This window comes from Chamaea fasciata, unplaced genomic scaffold (assembly GCF_029207755.1).
Source record: "Chamaea fasciata isolate MVZ Bird 193981 ecotype frontalis unplaced genomic scaffold, bChaFas1.0.hap1 SCAF_4, whole genome shotgun sequence".
NCBI classification, from domain to species: domain Eukaryota; kingdom Metazoa; phylum Chordata; class Aves; order Passeriformes; family Sylviidae; genus Chamaea; species Chamaea fasciata.
Genome location: NW_027094089.1, coordinates 4,440,285 through 4,462,110, shown reverse-complemented (window position 1 = coordinate 4,462,110; position 21,826 = coordinate 4,440,285). Strand labels below are relative to the sequence as shown.

General features: G+C 43.1%; 1 protein-coding gene across 4 annotated transcripts in view; it reads right to left on the bottom strand.

Moving 5' to 3' along the window:
- IQGAP2 (IQ motif containing GTPase activating protein 2) overlaps nt 1-11,916 on the bottom strand; it is a 128,028-nt gene extending 116,112 nt beyond the window's left edge. For 3 of the 4 annotated variants that reach the window (XM_066180754.1, XM_066180756.1, XM_066180757.1), the window contains exon 1: nt 11,864-11,916. In XM_066180754.1, the coding sequence (XP_066036851.1) occupies nt 11,864-11,909 (46 nt within the window). In that variant the 5' untranslated portion in view covers nt 11,910-11,916. The remainder of the gene's footprint in view (nt 1-11,863) is intronic. The other variant, XM_066180755.1, reaches the window with a different exon arrangement.
- Nucleotides 11,917-21,826: the final 9,910 nt, after the last annotated feature.

Genomic DNA, 21,826 nt, shown 5'->3' with positions numbered 1-21,826 from the left:
TAATTAAGATAATGCCCTGCAAATGCTGCACAGGTTTTCTGGCTAAGTCAGGACCTTGTTCAATTTCTGTTTTAGTCTTGAAAATGCCAAAATACTGATCTGCATTACAGCTTGAGGCCATAACAGTGATTCATAAATACATTTGTAGCATACCTGTATTACCCAGGGTCTAGTTAGAGAAGGCTACACTTGAATGCAAGAAAAGAGGAAGACAAGAACAGGGACAAGGGAAGTGAAAGAGAGGGAAAGGAATGAGCAACTCAGATCTCCTGAAAGAAGTTTGGGGGGAAAGAGTTACCAAATGGATTCAACATTCAGATATTCAAGACCTGAAACTAAAAAGATTCCTATCACCAAACTCTCAGTACAGTAACCAACTGAAAGAAAAGTGGTAAGGTGTAGCTTAAAAAAGAGAAAATAAGGATGATAGGCAGGAATTCTGGAGTAAAAGAGAATCTCTGGAGAAAGCTGTGTCTGGGTCAGTAAGTAACTCAGGCTGTAGAGCTGTAGGAGTCCTGGTCTGAACCATGAGACTCCAGAGGACTGAAACACCTGTCTAGGAAAAGCCGTAGAGCAAGAGCACCACTTAATCTCTGAGTAAATTGGAAATCACCATGAGAAAGACTGCAGTGCAGAAACCCTCAGCCTTGACATCTGGTCTTTATTCTTCCTTTGACAATTTATCTCCTGGTTCTTTCACAGCCAGTCTGTTGCAAGGTCCTTCTACCAAGGTCTGAATAAACCATCTGCTCACTTTTTCCACATTCTGAAAGGAGCTCCAGAAAACACCTGAAATGTTGCAGCACATTTTTCCTTCAAGACACAAGTATAAGCATGTGAATATACCATGAGGTCAAACTGCAAGAGCACATCTGTTTCTGCCTGACAGGGGTTTCATTCTAAATAATAATTACAGTCACAATATCTTAAAAATCTGTAATTCAAATTCTTTGACTTACAGGCACAATGAATTTTTTTTTATTTTTTTGTTTAATCTTAGTGGGGAGAAAAAGACTTTTGCATTAGGGATAATAGAACTGAAAATTTAGTTGCAGCTACAGACCCTGGCAACGAGATTGAGTGGCTTAAATACAAAAATGGCTTCAAATTCACAAGAACATAAAGAAATGCTGTATGTTGCATAATACTTATGTATAGATATGGTAAGTTTAGGTGATGAGCAGGACCCTTGGGGACCCAGAGGCAGAGAAGAACAGAGCCATGGCAGTTCCTGTCCTCCCTCCAGCATTCCTGGCTCCCCTGAGGAGTCAGCTGAGCTGCTTGTTGAACAAGTCCCAAAACTGCTGTGCATTCAGTAGCTGTTTCTGCAGCTGATACAGCCCAGCACAAGCAGGAACCACAAAACAAAGGGTGGAGGCACAACGTCAGGCTTACAAGCTGGAATCTCACTCCAAAACCTCTTGGTTTTGTTGTCTGTGCTGGTCCTCACAGAGGCAGAAAGGCACAGTGGATGGAGATGCACCTTCATTGTTCCTGCTTTGTGGGTGAGATGACAAATTCTCACAAGAAGGCAGCAGAGGCAGTGTACCTGTGCAGGTACTCAGTTCAGGGGCAGTGCCAGGCCAGCAGTGACCTCAGTTATCACTTGAGGCCTGCTTGGCTGCCTCCACTATGCAATAAGTGTTTGCAAAAGTACTGGAGCTGATAGTGCTGGCTCCAGGGTAACCTCCAGCTAGTATTCCCTGGTAGGTCACTCCAGGATCACACTGCACAGACAGGCAGGCATTGCTCACAGGGCACTTGCCCACGGGGCTTCTGGACAGCCCTGACCTTTATTTCTCATTTGCATGTGTATCCAGTAATATCAACTAATTTTTCCTACATCATCAGGAGTTAGAACCACAGGAGAGAACAAGATCACAAAATGTTTCAGCCTTGACTAACAGACCTTTGAGCAAGGTTTGAAAAGAGCAGACAGATCTTGACCTTTTGAGTCAGTACATATTTACTGAAACTTGAAGCTGTTCTGGGTGACAATGACACATCTACCATTGCATAGATCACTGCAAAATCAGATATAGAGTGAGCTAGATGTTGCTCCTGACTTATCAATAAACCAAGTACTTTCATTTCCAGGACAAGTCTTTGACAGCTGCACTCAAAAGATAATTTTTTACCCAAACCATGCACTCACAAGTTTCTGAGAATTAGTATTTGTTCTATTAAATTTCCTCTAACCTGAGAGAAACTTTGTCCATAACCAGAAAAAATTAGCTATTCAAGATGCTATTTGCTTATATCCACCTTATAACCCAGAGTAATTCCTTTGGAACAGCCTCCTCATTACCTTGAACACATTCCCTCTAATCAGAATATCACAGTAACAATGCTAAATATCAATTGTGTAAAAAATATTAGGAGCATGCCAGAAGCATTATGTAAACACCCCTAAACAAGCATTTTGCTTGAAACAGCAATATTAAGACCATCAAAATAAAGGAAGCATAACTCGCACTCAATCACTGTTACGGCAACAACAGTACAAGCAACATACATAAACTGAACACCAACCTAAGCCATGTGTTTGCAATTTTTGAAGTCTCTATCCAAAAAAGAAATTTGCATGCATAAGGGCTGGGCACAGAATTTTGTAATCTGTTGTATAGCTGCAGTTTATTCCCTTTCTTCTTCACAAAAACCAAGACTTTTACTCAGCTTGTAACAGTTCTTCTTCCAAGTTTTGCCCTGGTTTCCAGCTCACACTCTATGGACAGCTTCCGTGCAATGATGCATTTACTGCTTCTAGAGGGAGTGGAGCAGAATAAAAATACAGCTACACCATCAACACTACCTTGCCCAGGTGAGGTTTTACCATTCCTATTCCCTATGATAATCATTTCTGTGTAGACCCACTATCAAAACAAGTTTTGTTCTTCAGAAGTATTCCTTCTCTTCCTGGCCTCCACACTAAAGGCTGTGAAGCAGGAACACATTTGAAATATCTAATTTTTAACAGTTTTCATACAAATGGTCAACTATTAGGAAAGTCTGCACTTTATAACTTGAGGAAATTATATTTAAAAAACTTGATCACATGTAAATTTGCATCTGAAACGTGCCCAAGAAGCTGTTGGAGACAACTTTTACTGCTGCTATAGGAACCCAAAATTCTTAACTGCTCATTTCTTTGTCCTTTTGGGGAGTCTGGATAGGCCTGTCAATGGGCAGCATTTGCAGCCTGGACAGAAGCAGCCTACCAGTCAGCACCTTCCTGACTCTGTTTCAGGAAAAAGAATACTGATGAACACTAGAGAAATCCACGTCTGTTTTTATCAGAGACTTCTGCAAACATTTATGAAGCTACTTAATTTTGTTGAGGAGTGGCAATAACAAAACAAAACAAACCTCCCCCCACTCACTTCCCCCCAAAAAAGAGGAAACTACCAAGTGTTATTGCCATGGTTCAGTATTATAGGAAACACCAGCCCCCGTTTCGCCTGTTGCTAACCACAGTACTAAGAAAGTTGATTCATTTTATTCTAGGACAGCTCATATCTGTGTAATCTTCAGCAAAACCATGTGGTCTTACTTCTCATTTTCTGTGTGTAGATATAAGTGGGAGCACGAGGGGCTGTTTTTACAAGTGATAAAAAACTGTGTATTTTCTGGATTATTTCAACCCATTTGTTAAAATCACCACCATCACTACCATAATCAAAGGGGACATAAATTAGCAGGCAGTCACATCCTGTCCTTGAAGGTAAATCATCTATGATTTACCATTTACCTTCAATGATCAGCTGCCATGCAGCTTCAAATGCCCAGCCAAGGCTTGCTCTTTTCCAGTGTCCACTAAATCTCAGTGAAGAAATCTGTGCTCTGGTGTGGCCTGAAAAGCAGTATTCAAAACAACTTCTTAGCTCAGATGTAGTGAAATCATGTTTAACAGTGTTCCTCATTTTAAAACAGCTGATATTTTTCCTCAGTAAAGTCTTTGCCCCAGATTTCTCTAAATATAATCGCTATTCTACCCAGGACTCTCAGGTTCCTTTTCACTTACACCACAATCTACCCATGCTGATATTGATTCTGCTATACTATATTGAGAAGGTATGGAATTTTAGAACTGTTTACCACTGAATAGAGACAATCCAGTCAGGGTTTGGGTAGATCAACTGATCCTGAAAAAACAAAAAATCCCAGAAACTAGCAGCACACATCACAAGTTACATCTCATCCCCATGCTTTTGAGGCATCATAAATCAAGAGCAATTTTATCAGCTGCAAAAAAAAAAAAAAAAAAAAAAAAAAAAAAAAAGTTGAAAAAGCATCATGAATCTCACTTTGTCTAAAGAAAGTATTTCTCCTTCTTTCTTGTTTGAGTAGTATAGAACTCTAACAGTTTATTCAAATTTTCTTACCACTGCAGCATGGTCTGGCAAACACTGCCGTGCCTTTACTCACATGGATTTGTGACATTACAGCACTGAATACAAGATTTCCCTAAAAATATTTATATAATTCAAGACTTCCTGGGAAACAGAGACCTGAGAGCAGCCCCAGCCATTTCAGGCAGACAGGGCACAAAGATGGCAGCAGTACCAGAGCAGAGGCAGCTGGGGACACCAGGGCCATGCAAGAGATGCTCCTTCCTGTGTGCCACAGTCCACCCTTGAGTTCTGCTTGCACATTTTCCTGCCCACCACATGCACACTTTCCGGACCTCTCTGTGCAGTAGTAGCACAATTTTAACTTGATCTGTCATTCTTCCGGGTGCTGGAGCTCATCCCTGCTCCAGCTACTCCATCATGCTCGCAGACCTGTCCACGGGCTCATGCTGCAAACCAGGCTGGGGACCTAATCCAGCCAAAAATAATTCCATAGGAGGAGTCAAGGTCGCTTCTTCCAGCAGCAGACTTGACTGAAAGCACACTCAAAACCACAGTTTCAGTGTGCGGTTCCAGAGCAATTTTAACACCTGTAAATTCTGGCTTCCACAATCCCACCTGGCCAGAAAGTCCCCCTGCCTCAGCCAGCAAGTGAAGCTGTGAGACCTGCAGTCACCCCCTGCACAGACCAGAGGTGAGTGAAAATCCGGTAATGCAAATCAGCTCTGCTAGGAGAGATTAGCTTCCTGACAGATTGGGTATTCATGCTGGCAAGAGGTGAGGTTGTCTTCAGCAGCATGACAGAGCAGCTGAAGACAAGTTCAGGCTGCTGAAACCTCACCAGTTGCAGCAGTCAGCAGCAAAGCAGGGGATGGAATCCCAGTGCAAATAACACCAGTTAAAAACTACATCTTATCAATGATGTTGACCCTAAACACAGCATCGTGTTTGCAAAAAAAATGGTGCCCTTGATTAGTTCAAGGGTTTTTTGCCATGCTTCTAATACTTCAGCCAGAGTATTAGGCACAGGTACTCATTTATGATTCTTCAAAATCATAATTGTGTCTTTGAAACAGTGCCCTTGAAAGACAAGTGAAACATTTACTGGCCTATAGTTCAACCCTGCAACCCTGTGGAAAAGCAGTTGCCCTAATAGGGTGCACTTCTTTAAGGAGATTGGGCACTTCCCATTCCAGATGCCTCTGGATCAATCTGTGCTCTCCTCCCAGTAAAGGAGTCTCCAATGCCACAAATATAATCAGTTTACAGAGCAGTTTTACAAATCAAGCGTAAATGAAAAAGGTTATTATTCATTTCAGGAAGAACAGACAGTAGAGGATTGATAGAATGCTTGACCACAAATTCCTCCACACACTGTGAAGCCTGGCAAGAGCTGCTTTAAACACCTTGCTAGATGTTCACCAAAGCTTGTACTGCACTTTCAAAGAAGCAGGTCAGAGTCCACAAGAGAGGGCTGGCAGAGACCACATCCTTCATCACTCACGTTAGCAGAAGCCTGCTAGATGCACGCAAGCCAAGATAGGCACCTGAGATGAGGACAGTAGTTTCTAACAGGTTTGGAGCCTGGCTGGCAGACAGGGCAGGACCACACCTGGAGGCAGAAAGTCTTTATGGGCTAGCAGCAGTTTGCCAGCTGCTGTGAGTCAGAGCTCTGAAGTACTCCTTAAATCTGATTCCTGAAAAATTTATAGCTGGACAACCTCAACTTGGGCAATAAGAGATAACAATGAACTGACATAATCCCTCTGGATAAGTACTTCTTGCATATTCATTTGAATGAAACAGTAATTTCACACTGAACTCAGCCACCAGCACCGGTTCTTAATGGCTTTTTATTTGCTTACATATTTCAAAAGGTATTTAGAAACTGAATGTTTCACTGTGCAGAGTTTATAGGAACACCATCTGGTTTAGTATCCCATTCCCTCCTTCTCCTGTCACCTTTCCAAGGCTCTTGGCCACCAGGCAACACAGTGCAGGCACTGCCTGCCCCACCACTACGGGCTGGGGCACTCCTGTCCTGTGCCACAGCAACTGGTAAAACTCAGCTGGAGTAGTGCCAGGGCAACACGCTGGCCTACAGCGCAACCCTGTCCTGGTGTCAGATCCTCAAGAGCCCTCTTCTCCTCCCATTAGGGAGAATAAGGCAGTCTGTGTTCAGAAAACCTCTCCAAAGCCCAGCTAGCACCACCCTGAAGGGGACATGGCTGTTTTCTGAAGGTGAACACCAAGTGCCAAGGTGCAGGAAGTGCTGACCCATGAACGGGCTGTGCAGGACACAGCTCTTGTACCAGCCTGTCTTATCAAGGATCAGCAAATGAAGTGTGAACAGCAGGCATCCCTCCCCAGGATGGGGGGTCCTGGCCCCTGGCGCTCCAGCCACGGTCCCCAGGCCAGCGTGGGCACAGCTCCTCCCCTGTCCAGCACCTGCACTTTCATTCCACAGCACGCAGTAGTTCAAGGATACCTGTTCCAAAACAACAACGAAACAGCCTGAGCAAGTGAAGCAAACACAGCAGGTTAATCATTTCCTGCAAGGAGCAAGCACAGGAGAGCACACTTGCTTATCATCACACTGAAATATGACCCACCAGTCCTGCCTGTCACTGACAGGCCTTTTTCTTTTTTTTTATTTTCTGCCTTACATGTAGGGTTATTCCTAGTAAAATAGAGTCAGCTTGAATCAGCAACAGTATCGAGCAAATTTTGAACTAGAAAAATTTAACTGAAATGTAACTGAAACCCCACTTAACAGAAGTGGAGAGCTAAAAATCTGCGTGCTTTCTATTCCCTGCCTCAAGTATCAGACTTGATGCAGCACACTCACATGCGCTATAAATCCTGTTTCCAGAGCAATATTAATATTTCCTGTTTCAACAGCATTCAGGTAGTTTTAAACATGCTGTAACACAGCTCAGTCCTTTCTTTACCAGCAGACTTCAGGGGAGATGAACCTGCTTTGTACAAAAAGCACACAGAGAACCACCCCTACCAAGTGAATTATGTGCACTTGGTTAAACAAAGCAGTTAAACCTTTTGAGTTCTCATTCAGCAGTTTAATTATTAGCAACCTACAAAAAGAGTGGAAGAGATAAACAGTGTATTTGGTTGCCAAATAACACCCATCAATAAAAAAGGAGAAAAGTGTTGTCAGAAGTCACAGGCACTATAAGAAGGCATACACCCAAAAGATTATATATGCATAGGACACAGCAAAACTTTTTTTTCCTTAAGTTTCAAAAAACTTCACAAAAAATCAAAATCCCATCTGTTTTCACTTAGGAAAATCCTATGGAACTTTTACCAAAAGGCATTTCCCCCTTTTTAGACTGAAAAAAAGCCATTTGTTTCCCTGCACTTACTAGACATGCAGACAAATTTGATTTTCTTTGTTAAAAGCTTTTTGAAAACCACTGTTTTGCAAACTTTCACATCCTGCTGAGCAAAGAAGCTAGGTGCAGTTTCATAGATAGGCGTAGGCTCTGTTTCACTACAGGTTTGCCCTGCCTGTCTCCACAGGCAGAGCAGCACTCCCTCACGAAGCTTCATGCTGCTCATATGTCTCATCTCCAAATTCTAGTGCCAAACAGTAGCAGTTCTGGTAGCCAGCACCAGATGTAAAAGCAACGCCCTTATCGCTGGATACCCAAGTCTGTTTTCCCCTGTATTAACCCATCATCCATGCCCAGTGAAATTTGCTTTCGGGCCTCAGCAGCAGAGGTAAAGACTTATCCGTGTCTCCAAACAGAAGCATCTGCTGATATTAGAGCACCTAGCTCAGTAGACAGGGATTCAGGGCATACATTAATTCAGCTACTCTGAGCATGTTAATGCCTAAAACCCTTTTCAAATCCAGATACTTACAGTCTTACTCTGTAGCTTCACTACATTCCTGGAAGTGCAGTGAAGCCGTTCAGACAGTTCACAGAAAATCAAACATTTGTTTCTGCACACAGATTTCAGGGAAAACTAGCTATGAAGGAGCCGAGAGTGTCAGGAAATGAGCATTCTCAAAAATATGCCACTGCCTGATTTGCTATCTTCCCATGTTCGAAACTTCATGTTTAATCTGTGAGGCACATCTGAGAATATTTTTTGTCTTCATAATCTTCCACAGCACCAAGAATTTTTGTTTTAAAAGTGGCTCACACCTCTAGTTGCAATCTAAATCCCAATTCTCTGCAGTTTTGTGAACCTCTGCTTCTGATTGCACTGGGATTGAGAAATAAACCAGGCAACAGCTGTAGCCAGACTGGAAACCACCATGTAAATTCAGTTGAAGTGTGCCTGTTAACACAGTTTCAGTGGTATAAGCTTGCTTCCTTGTAATTTTATGTTCTCACTTGAACTGGTACTGGAGATAAATATCTATCTGAAGGGCTCAGTGGAGCACCAACAGAAATCTCTTCTGCTTCTTTTTTAAGCTATGAACAGCAAGCAGATTTGGAGGCACCTTTCAACAAGTGGTCCAGGAAGCCACAAAACTTTCACCCTAATAGACCAAGGAAAAGCACTGGGAATCTGCTCTGAGCTCTGATTCTCCCATGAGCCATGCTCATCCCGAGCTAGCACCAATCCAAAAAGGGGCTGGGGTATTTTTTTTTTTATTTGTTTCATCTATTTCCTGACTTTAAATACAGAAATGATCAGCTCTAAGATTATTCTTTCCCCTAGATGTTCTTTGTGTTACTATATCACCAAAACTTGTAATGTACAACTACTTTTAAGTTCAGTCTATGCCTTCCCAGTTACTCACTGTGCTACAAAGTCTTATGCTCAGGGAGATTTCTTTTCCCCAGTGGTATCCATCAGTCTATAAAATGCAGCCAGAATTTGCATTTGCTTTCTTCTCTAGTTATAAAAATGAAATGCTACTCATAACCATGCACCAGTTTATACAGGATCTGGCAGAAAATTATGATAGTAAAATCCTAGCATTCTTCAGAGCAATACACAAACTCTGCTAGGAGCTTGAAGCCAAAGTCAAAAGTCCAAGTCAAGTTAAATGTTTAAAACAGTTCTAGGTGACTAAAGCAAGGGGTCTTAGAAATTTGATAGCCTAACTTGGACGACTTATTAACTCCTTAGGAAATCCATCATACATGTGGTGTTCTCAACAGAGGGAACTGTTTGTCAGAAATCCAAACTGAAGATTTAGTTATTGAGGGAACCTACAACTTATGATGGACTTCCATAAGAGCGCAGATAACACTACTGTAAGTTTTCTAGTCAGGGAGCCTGTTCTTTTTTCGTTTTTTTTTTTTTTTAAGGTACAGGGTCTCTTCGCTTCTCAAAATGGCAGCCAAATGCAGTACAGATAAAGCATACATATTTCTCTAGACACACGCTAAAACAACCCAAACACGCACCTCTGCATGTCACTACAGACAAGGCTATGGCTTGTTCTTTAAAGTATTGAGATCTCCATGGAGTTTTTTGGTGTATTGCCATCTGCCTGGCATATTAAAGGAGCCTTTGCCTGGTCCCTTGAAAGGAGTGTAACCTCAAAGGTTCCTGCAGCAAAAATTGCACTCCAAAAATAAATGGATGCAGCGTGGCACAGCAGCCACAGCTTCTCACTCGGGGAAGGACTGAGTAACTAGAGTATCCCAGGCAAGCAGACCTTACTGGTCAGAGGGGAGGCATCATTATAAAAGACAGGTGTAGTCTCACCCACTCATGTACCTAGGGCAGGGAGACCTGACACCAAGAGTGGCTACTACTCAGAACATCTCCATGGTAACCAGAATAAAATGCTCTCAAACTACTATAGCAAAGCATAAGCACTGAGAGGATAGACTGTATCTTCAAAACTATATTTAACACCCTTAACATGTTCATTCTTTCCCATTATAATTGAGGCCTATAATCCTTAAAATGCTCCAAGCAGCTCTGGCAATAAGGTAGCTCATCCTCAGCACCCAGGCAGGAACAAGACTCAAAGGATGAGCCCTTTGCTTTAAGTCAAAGCCTAATCTTTGGCTATATCAGAAGTCATGACAGACTGACTTTCACCTGTCCAAACACACGTATGCTGAGACCAGCCAGGCCAGATCTACACAGAGAAGTCCCTGCTGCCAGAGTCCCTATGGGCACACAGTAAATATTTCTGCAACTCAGGCAAGTGGACAGTGCCCAAACTGCGGCTGGGGCACGTTGCTGCACACCTGAACACTGCCCAATTACACATGCAAGGGCACAAGCCAGCTGTGCTGGCTTCACAGGCAAAACATTCATCTTTGCTAACACAATAGGCACTGAGACTATGTAACCAGTGAACGCACACCTTCACAAGGATCTCATCCACCTACTGGGTAAGTTCCAAAATGAAACCTACAGGCAGGTTGCACAAACCGCCCGAATAGAGGGCATCAATAGGGTCAATCTGTCATCAATAAGGAGAAATGCTGAGAAGACCACATTCTCCAAGCTGAAGGTCTCATTGACAAGCATCACTTTTTCTACTTGCCCTAAGTGAAATCAAGGTGGCCCCTAACAAGGTTAAGGAGTTTTATGTTTCTTTCTAAAAGGAGGTTTCAAAACCGGTTTCAAACAAAGCTACTACGATAAGAACTGGGAAGTTGCTCATCAGATCACAGGATGCCAGGGTTGTTGTGAACTTTGCAAATCATTTGTGCGTTACCATTTTGCAATGCCTGAAGTATCAGAGGCATTTCTTGTAGGAATGGCACTGCCGTGGGCTTGTGCTGCTCTGCCCCACAGGAGACAGGAAAAGCACAGGCAGGTGCAGGATCCCAGCATGGCGCAGCACGGCCGGGAGAGACCTGCAGCAGGAGGAGGAGGTAAGGTGCTTCAGGGATTTTTCTTAAAACATGCTTCTGGGAGTAAATACACCCTCTCTGAAAAGAGATGCCTAGTGCCTGCACGGTCTGTCCCCCCATCCTCAAGTACTTAAGAGTTGCAAAGGTCTAAAACAAAGTTATAAAACCAGAAAGCAAAGGTTTAATTTTATAATCCGAAATTCCGAAGTGATAATCCAAAGGTTACCAAGTTACAACCTGAAACTACAGCCATAACTCAAGTTACAAAGTTACAACACAAACCCCTACCTGTAACACCAAGTTACAACGCTAAAACCCGAGGTTCGACCACTGCACCAAAACTCGCGAGCTGCAGCGCGGAATTACAGCCACAATCCATTCACAAAAAAAGTTACAGAACAGAACGCAGCGCCCCGTGAAAACCTGTTCAAAACCCAACCGGAGCCGGCTGCGAGCGTAACCTAAAAGGCGCCGGGTGCGCTCTGCGCGCTGCCGCCGAGTCTGCTGGGCGGGTTTGATTTCTCCTCCAACTCTCTCTCTTTTAGCATTAAACCCAGCGAAAGCAGCAAGGCATCGGAACGACCAAAAAAAAAAAAAAAAAAACCCAAACAAACAAAACCACAAAATAAAACCCACGAAAAAACTAAGGAAAGGTTCCGAATCGCCCCCCCCCCCCCCCCCCCCCCCCCCCCCCCCCATGACCGCACTCACAGCCATAGCGGGGCCGCTGCAGGGGCGCCAGCTCCTCATGGTGCATCCTGCCGGGAGGGACGGCGCCGGTCCCCGCCCGCCCTTCTTATGCCGGGCCCGGGCCGCGCTGATTCGCTGCGCCCGCCGCCGCGCCCGCCCCGAGCCCGGCCCGGCCGGGGCCACCCGGGGAGGCTCCGCCGGGGCCGAGCGTGTGCGAGGGGGAGCGGGGCGGGGAACGTGCGAAAAAAACCCAAAAACCCAGCAAAAAACCACCACCAAAAAAAAAAAAAAACCAAAAAAACCAGCAAAAAACCCCCCCACACCCCACACACAAGGAGGAGAAAGAAAGTGAGAGAGGAGGAAAAAAACAAACAAACAAAAAACCCACAGAGCAAACTACACACACACACACAATAACCCCAACAAAACCCCCAAAACCCCCCAACAACAACAACAACAAACACCACACACACAAGGAGGAGAAAGAAAGTGAGAGAGGAGGGGGGGGGAAAAAAAAAAGCAAACAAAAAAAACACCCAAAAAACCAAACGAAATTACACACACTAAAAAAAAAGCATGAAAAAAACCAACAAAAAAACCAAACAAACAAACAAAAAAAAATCCTCACCGAAAAAGAAAAAAAAACCCCAAACCCAAAATTAAACAAATTTTAAAAACCCACCAAAAAAAAAAACCCAACAAACAAACAAACCCCAAAAAATCCTCAGAAAAAAAAAAATTAAACAAATTAAAAGAAAAAAACAACACGAACCCCCCCCCCCCCCCCAAAAAAAAAAAAAACCAAACCAACCCACAAAAAAATACCCAGGAAAAAAAAAAAAAAACAACAAAAAAACTCCAACAAAAAATTAAACAAATATTTAAAAAAAAACACAAAAAAAACCCCACAAAAAACCCCAAAAACAAACGAAAAAATCCACCAAAAAATCCCCAGAAAACAAAAAAACAAACAAACCTCAAAACCACAAAAACAAACAAGCAAACAAAAAACAACAAAAATCAAATTAATTTTTAAAAATCACAAAAAAACCCAAAACAAACAAGCAAAAAATTGCTACCAAAACCAAAATAAAACAAAAAATTTAAACAAATTTTTTGAAAAACCGCAAAAAAACCCCAAAACAAACAACAAACAAGTCCCCAGCAAAAACAAAACATCAAAAAATTAATCAAAATTTTTAAAAGCACACACAACCCCCTCCCCCCCAAAAAAATCCCCAAACAAAAACAAAAGAAAATCCTCCAATCAGAAAACCAAAAAATAAAGTGGAAAGAAACTAAATCCACCCCCACCAAAAGCTAGCAAAGCAGGAAAAGCCAAACAAAGCAAATAATCCCAAAACCAAAAATCAAAAAGAAGAAACCTTTTCCTCCCAAATGCAGGAAAGAACCCCAGACCAGGAATCCATGCAAACTCTCTGGAAAAAAAAAGAGAAACAAACCAGAAAACACCATGCCAAACCACCAAACAATTTAAATAAGTCAAATTCCACAGTGTAGAAGGCCAAGGAACCTCCCCTATGGTGTTTTGGCAGAGCAGACTCTGAAGAGAGGTGAAAAACCAAGCCTGAGACTCCCTCCTGTAGTTTTGCTCTTTTGAAAAATTTTCAGTCCCCACAAGCAGTGCTTTTGCCAAACCACAAGGTCACCGCCGTGATCTCCAGGGTACCTTTGGAGCTGGGTGAACTTGTGTGGACCTGGCCAATGTTGGTGCTCCTTTTTAAGGGATTTTATGAGGGAGCCAGGCACATTCCCCCATTTGAGACTCCTCTCCAGGGTGTCCCTGTCAGAAAGGGCTTGATTTTGGGCAGCTCAGCAGCAAAACCATGAACCAATGATCCATGTTTTGTGGCTGCAGGCTTCCAGGTCACTATGAAATGCACCTGAAGATGGTCAGAGACAGAGGTTTTTCAGATGGAGGTGTATTATAGGGCAGGACTGTATCCTCTTGACAGTCACTGAGCCCTTAACATGAAGTTTTATGGAAGACAGGATGAAGTGTAATCTGTGCACAGCCACAGCCTGCCTGTGGGACACAACACACCTGAGCATGCTTGTGTTTTAATGACAGGTGACTCTTAGTGTGTGTTGGCAGGTTGTCTGGAAGATTGCAGTCATTTGTGTTTTGAAATAAAGCACTGCTGGATCTATAAAGCCTCCTCTGCAATTTTCCACAGGTTTGAGGATCCGTAGTTTGTTTGTGAGGACTTTGTTTTGCTCATTCCCGTTTTGCTCATCTCAGGCTGTTCTGGGCACAGCTCACTGAGGTGTGGAAAGACACTCCTCAAAGTACTTAAGATATGGATTATTCAGGAAGAAAAACTGACAGGGTGCAGGAGAAAAACAATATCAAAGAGGAAACACTGTTATTTTTTTTGAGGTGCTTTTGATTTTCTCTGTCCCTTTTCCTCCATCCCCAGAGATCAGGGAGGATGACATGCAGGAGAGGTGGGTGATGCAAGCACCAGTAGAGCTGCAGTCTCCACTTGGCTTTCTGAATACTTTCCTGAGTTTTATATAAACACCCATTTACTTGCTTGCTTGCTCATAAAAGAAAGTGGGTGATTAAACCCAACACGGAAAAGAACAAATTTGCTTCCACTGTTTAAAGAGTTTATTGAAAATCTTGCATTTGCTTTAAATGAGTATTTCTACAGACTTTTACACAGTTACACAACCTAAGTCAAGGATATAGTGTAGAACACTTTCTCCATCCCTTTAATCCTTTAGTCAAAGAAAGATACTTCAAAGTTTTCATAAAAATATTTTTTCTGGCTCAAATCAAGGGGCCTTTTCCCCCTGAAAAGTTTCATTTTGACACTGTTGCCTGGAAGGCCGACCTGAAACAGAGACTGGACAGAGATAGAGAATAAAGCAGGTATTTAATGAAAGGTCTCCAGGATCCACCCTGGGCAGGACAGAGCCTGACCAAGGCTGCACCCCGCGTGGACCAAGAACAGTCTCAAAAAAATGGCCCCCCAGTCACGAGATCTTACACTTTTATGAGTTTTGGGGTTTAATTATCCAATTACAGCTTCAAGTTGTGAGGTCCCGTCCTTCTTGTTTTTTCTCTTCAGTCCTCTGTTGTTTGTGCTCTCGGGCCTGAAAGGTGTCCTTGGTTCTCCGCAGAAAAAGGATTAGTTTTGTCTACGTACTCTGTGAAGAGAGCTTACTACCACTTAATATGAGGCTCAGAACTCCATCCCTAGGCAGCACAGAATCTGCAAAGATGAAAACTAAAACTTAAGGCATCAACACAACTGCATCATGTTTCAAATAACAACACTTCTCTCTGAGAGGTGCTTGGCCTGGTCTGAAGGTTGTGTAGATGTGGTGTGGTACACTGACAGAGGGGTCTCTGTCCTGAAGGAACAACCTGCCAAAGCCCCAGAGGGTCTCTGTGTGACATTGCCAGTCTCTGGTGAGTTTTCTCATTCCCTTACCTGCTGGAAAGACAAGGGTGTGTACAGACATGGTGTCACACACAGGTACACTGACACCTTCGCTGAGAAAATGTTTATCCCTGTCTCTCAGCCTCTGTGCCTGCAATGTATCTCCAGCCTCCTCCTCTTCCTCCTGCTCACGGGTGTCCTTGCTCAAGGTTGGCACCAGCATTTTTGTCACCACATGGGACTGACTCAGCCAGTTGTCCCAGACTGAAAAATAACTTTTTTTCTCTTAGTAGGGTTATTTCTTAGGCCTGCAGTTCATTTGCTGCTTTCATGCAGCTGCCTCTTGAATGCAAGTGCCAGCTTAGAGCAGGGGGCAGACCAGGGTGAGAAATGAAAGGCCAGGGTGGGGAGAAGTGAGAATGTTTTTCTGGCAGCAGTAACCTCTGTAATGCTTGCAGAACAACAGGCATGACAGAAACCAACTGCTCTCAGTGGGAATTGAGACAGGTAGAAGAATATTGGAGTAACAAGCAGCAGCCATGCAGGCCTGCTCACGACATTCTGCATTAGGTTTGTTAATCTCTGCTTTTCCGAGTCTAAAGGCAAATTCCATCTGCTGTTTGTGGTATGAAGATTTAAACACCTCTGGCAGAGGCCAGGCAGAGAAGTTGCAGCCTGCCCCTGTAAACTGCTGGGTGCTCTGTGTAGGGTGGGGAGCAGCCCCTTTGCACCTCCCTCCTCACCTTCCTCCTCTTTGTCCTTCCAAAGTCCTACTGCAGCTGTGACTGGTTGGAAATGCCTGCAAGAAAGGCTGTGCATTCTCTCCCACTTTCTTACAGCAACCTGAGTAGAGTCGAAGATTTAAAGTCTACCACAGATTTGGGGCAGCCTACACCAGAGCTAACGCTATGGACACTATGTTCTTTTTTATGAGCATACACACTTTACTTCTGTATGTTACAAAGAAGCCTGCACCAAAGAAATCAGTGTAGTCAGCTATCTAGAGCAAATGTTTGAATGTGAACATTTCCTGTTCATACTCTGGGTCCTTTAATGGAGCCTAAGATCAATGTCCTCACCATATTATCAAGGACACTGTACTGCGGACAACACGCTTCCCACTGCATTCAGACTAACAATCCAGCTCCAACTTCCACACCTGCATGTGAGGGACACTATGCCCCAGCAGGGACAGAATGTGAGAGCCAGCTAGGAATGAATAGTCTGTATTTAAATACAACAACTGTTTAGGAGCAGCTCTGGACTAAGCTCCAGATCTAAAGAGGGAAATAAGCTGAAAGAAGAGAGGGAATGAAAAAATACCCTTCCTACATATCATCGCCTGTACTTAGATCAAAAAACTGCAGAGGCCTCTGCTACTTCATGTTTCCTGACAGTCCTGTTGTGTACAGAGGGATTTTATATGGTGAAGGATATTGATATTTGAAATTCTTGGGTGGCTTATGCGGCAGTGACGCAAGTACCTGCAGGTAATTAGAGACACTAGGCTTTTTGTTGGAAACAGAGGCTTTAATGTCACTTTTTCTGTGATGATACCTGAATTTATTGTTAAATCATGTGCCTTGGCTGGCTGCATTTGTCCTACAAAAAGGGAAACTGCATTTGGTAATTTAAAAGAGGTTTTGTTTGGTGGCTTTGATTTGTTTGGGGTTTTTTGTTGTTGTTGATGTTGTGGGGTTTTTTTATTTGTTTGGTTGGGTGTTGTTGTTGTTGTTGTTGCTGTTGTTGTTTCCTATTAGTTATTGCAGAGAAAGTCCATATCCTTTTTATTTTTGTAGGAGAGAAATCCTGGGCTGGAGAGATCGCCCTGGTACGTGGGAGTGAGGAAGCTGCTCCTTGGGCAGGTCAGCCTGAACCTCTGCAGCACAATACGGAAGAAGATTAGCTCCAGGCAGGCTCCCAGCTACCGCAAGGACCTTTTCAATTGTTTCCTTCTCACAGCTGATTAAGGGCTGACAAGCTTAAACTGGACGTGCCACACGGTGCTTGGCCAGACCCAACAGCAGTGTGTCGTAACCAAAAAATATCTTGCTGGCCTTTATGCTGCCTGAAGGTCTTACCCTGACCAGTGGAATGGACTCTCAGTGCCCCGGGGGAGGGGTCCCTCAGCCCTACTGGAGATCAGAGGTGGCCAAAGTTATGGTGACTCGTAGGGGCATGGTGGCAGAGCAGGTGGTGCAGAAAAGGACAGTACTGGGACTAGTAGGAGCACCAGGTGAACCTAGAGTAATAATTTTGCATACACTGCAGAGAAAACTGCTGTGTTTATGAATTCAACTCAAAGGTCAAGAGGCGCTCAAGGCTGTGTTAGGGAACACAAAATCAGGAAGTGTCCTCAGCACAGCTGCCTCTACAGTCTGCTGTGGGTCTCTCACTAGCAGCTGCCTCTGCAGGGAAAGGGATCCGCTCTGGGAATTGTGCTGGGTTACTGCCTCCCCCTCAGCACAGTATTCTTCCTATGCATTATTTATTATCGTGAGGTAAGTAGACAATTAAGTCATCACATAATCCCAGAGAAAATACAGACTGAGTCAGTGGGGAGACTGGAAGTCCCTTGCTAAGAAAAAGCAAGTGAGAGGTATCACATGCCTCTGTTCCCTTCCTTGTGTGCCTGGAGGGGAAAGGCAATGGTCCAACTCAGCCCTTGCTTCCCTCCTCCTCTTCTCAGCTCCTCCTTTCCAGTAAGTGAGGGCCTGTGGTCACAGCAGAAACCTTAATTAAAAAACATATAGTAAGCTCAAGCTGGACTGGAGCTATGTCTGTCAAAGGATCCCAAAGAAATGTGAGATTTTACAAATTCAAAATATCATGGTGAACTGAATGGCAGGTTAAATAGAGACCTGCAACAAAAGAGCAAAGTGCCTTTCTCTCTCAGCAGCAATGATTCCTTCCCATTGAGGAAGTGATTTTAACTTCTGAACTGTCCTGGCGTATGATTGAACACTAAACACCAAACCTCAATATTTAGTGGAAAGCATTCCTCAGAGTTTGTAATGATTCCTAGGGTAAGACAAGGTAGTTGGAAATATGCCTAACTGAGCTCTTTTGGGCATCAGTATAAATAAAAGAAACCAACTTACAGTCTAATTTGATAAAATTGAAAACTCGTTTTTTAAAAGCAAAAGGAACAGTTTGTGGGATGGAGGAGAAACAAACACATGAGTAACTTTGACCAAAATTGTAGAGAAAGAAACCTGAAGATGTGTATTAAAAGGCATGTTAAAGGGTAAAGTGTTACATTAAATGTGTGTAAAAGGGTGTATTTGTATAGCACTGACACCTGAAAAAGAAAATGGTTAGAGAAATTACTCCCGTGTCAGAATCCTGCCTTCTTTCTCTGCTTGCAAACCTCATGTTGTTTGTCTTAAATCTCCATCTGACAAAGTAAGAAGATGTTTAAGCACCCATGCTTCAGTAGTTCTGAGGAAAATAGCCCTTTATATGTCACATTTTGAGGGAAAACTAGCAAATGCAGTCCTAGAAGTATGAATAGCAGTATATCCCCCAGCATTTTTGTCAGAAACACCTTGTGACTTCCAATTTAATAGTAAATCCAAGGACTTTTATTGCAAACACTGACACACTGGAGAAAGCAATATTGTGATTCCTCAGTGACTCTTCCCCAGGCTCTGGATTGAATTTGACAAACTGGAGAAACACCACTCATGCTGACATGTTTGTGCTCACAGGGCTGTCTGTAGGGTCACACCATTATCTCAGTAATGGGACTAAGCTGACTTAATGTTCCTCATTGCTGCCCAAAAGCTGTGGTTTTCTTTTTCAGGAGCCAGCTCATCTCCCAAAAAGCTGCTTAAGTGTAAGAGAGGCTGGACTGATATGTCCTGTGCTGAAAGTGAGAAGCAGTAGTGGAGTGGGAATACCAGATTATGCCATAGCTTGTTGTATCTACTTCTAATTGCTTAAATGTCATGCATCTAACATTACTTAAGATGCGTTTTGAAGGTGTACTTCTATATGTCCTTTCCTGTTTTAGGTGAGGGCTCCCTCTGCTTTCCCCATCTGGGCAAGACTTTGTTAAATCTTGTCTGTCAATGTACCTAAAAAACCAGTTTCACTGCTTGAACATGTTTTCTTGAAAAAGGAGTTATTTGTTCAAAATGTCTTGGACAAATGCCCTTGTTCCTGCAAAAGTGGCATGAGTTTAGCAAGACAGAGGTGGAAATATTTCTGCCAGCACCCTGACAGAAAAGAGCTTTCTCCATTTGCCTGTTGGAATAAATATTTATTCATCTAACAGAGTATTTCGGAGTGGAGTGACCCTTCTTGTCTAGACATAATGAATAACCATAAAAATGAATTCAGAACTGCTTGAAAGCAGGGAACATCTGTGGCCGGCTGCAGCTCATAGATTCAGGAAAAAAAGCATTCTTTTTTGAACTGGATGTAGCAAAACTGAGGTCTTGATTGTTTCCTCACATGTTATCCACAAGCTATAAGTGGTCTGCCTGTGACAGTGTTTCTTTGGGGGGGGGGGGTGGGGGTGGGGGGGGGGTGGGATTTTTATGGGTTTTGGAGTGGCATTTTTTTGGTTTTGTAACACAGCATCTGTGTGCTTCTTTGTGATTGCATGTGCTTAGCAATGTTTCCACTCCACTAAAAGTCTATGCATTATTCACTCATTAATGTTTTATTTATTTTTTACTCTTGAGGCACAGCATTAGGAGCTTTGCATTTACAGCATACTGAGTGACAGCTAAGGCAACCCTACAACTATTTCTTGCCTGCCAACAGTTGCCCCACACATAAAGCACAGGCTGAACTCCCATGGATTTCCACTAGATTAATTCTGGTCTTCTTATTTCCATCACTTTTCCACTGGCCCAGCTCCAACCTTTTGAAAAGCTCCTCATTATTCACATTAGTGTAAAAAAATGAAGAACGTGTCTAAAAGACTGACAAATTCAGGCTCCAGGAGGCTCGACCAGGAGAGCTAATCCCAGCACCCAGGACCGTTCGCAGAGAACACAGTGTCAGCAGCCTCCTCTTATTTAAATCAAAATGGCTTCCATTTGAATTACACTCCTGGAAGAATCTTTTTTGTTTCCCGAAAGGAAAACAGGTATTCCTCAAATAACCGCTGCAAATCGGTTGTGTCTGCAGCACTAAAATGAGCCGTGAAAAAAATGAGCAGTGAGAAGTTAATCAGCACCTTGTGTAGGTTGGGGAGCAGTGGTATCCTGGCTGCTTGGGTTATGGCAGCACTGCTTGCAGAGAGGCCCAAAGCTGCCTCTGCTTAAGATTTTTTCCATCAAAAACCACGTCAGAGATGAACTAATCCCTGGGTAAGGACACTGCTCGCTCATCTCGCAGGGTGTATGTGCCTGGGTGAGGGAAGGGTCTCAGCCTGCTGCTGAGCAGCGACAGCTGGAACTCCGGGAGCTTTGTTAATGAGGTCTTTCCCGTTCCTTCCATTACTTATTTTTCCTGCTCCACCTGTGGGTCAGCTTGGCGATTGCACGGTTTCAGTGTGAACCGGTTTGTTCTCCATAACCAGGTTACTGACGGTAAAATACGGTCCCTGATCATGGTCAGTCTTAACGCTCTCACTGAGGAAAGATCCTGCGTCATCGGGGACCCAGTTTTCCTTGGTTTCAACATTCGTGTAACAGTAACAATGCAAAGTAACATATTAATTACAGATGACTTCTTAAACAGGTGTGTGCTCTCACCCATCTGTTTTTTTTCTTTTGGTTTATGATGAGTCAATAGTTCTGATACGCTTCTGGCACGCAAAGCCCAGAGTTTTACCCTGGGAACTGGGCTCTATTTGACCCTGTATCCCTGTCTTCAATAATTATATTGATAATATAATAATATTAATTCTGTATATTTTATAATTCTGTATATGTATTCAATAATTCTTCAATAATATTGATTCTGTATATCACGAAACACAGTATGGCAGATCCACCAAAGACACAGAATTAGAGTTCACATTAACAGTGCAATACCAATATTACTGTAACACAAAAGCACATCAACATCTTAGAGTTGCTTTGTTCCACATCAGTATCTTTACTTACAGCTGTGACCACTTTTTTTTCTTTATATTTTTATTCTTTTTTTTATATTTAGATTTTAAACCCCCTGATTTTAGCTAAAGACAAAGTCAAACTCCTCCTACATGCTGAGAATTGAGCTGATGGACAATTACTCTCAAGCAGCCTGAGTTTACTTTTCATATAATTATAGTGAACACTGTCAAAACAGTTATTTCTGTAACTCCTTATGGACTTATGGGAGGGATGGGGAAATATATTCCTAGACAACAGTTTCCAGACCTGTTGGATGGGAAAGGAACCTGGGAAAAAAGACCCTAACTGGTATGCAATCCTACCTATCAGGTGGAATGCCTTTCAGATAGTCTGGTTCTAACACCAATGCTGCAATGATCTTTGTAGGGAGAACCTAGAGTTTGCAAAGGAGTCCGTGTTGCATGTGTGCAGGGACAGTCAGCCCAAGATAAATGAGGTAGCAAATACAAGAATCCACTAGTGGCTTCACTTCCAGAACTCTTGTGAAGGTACCC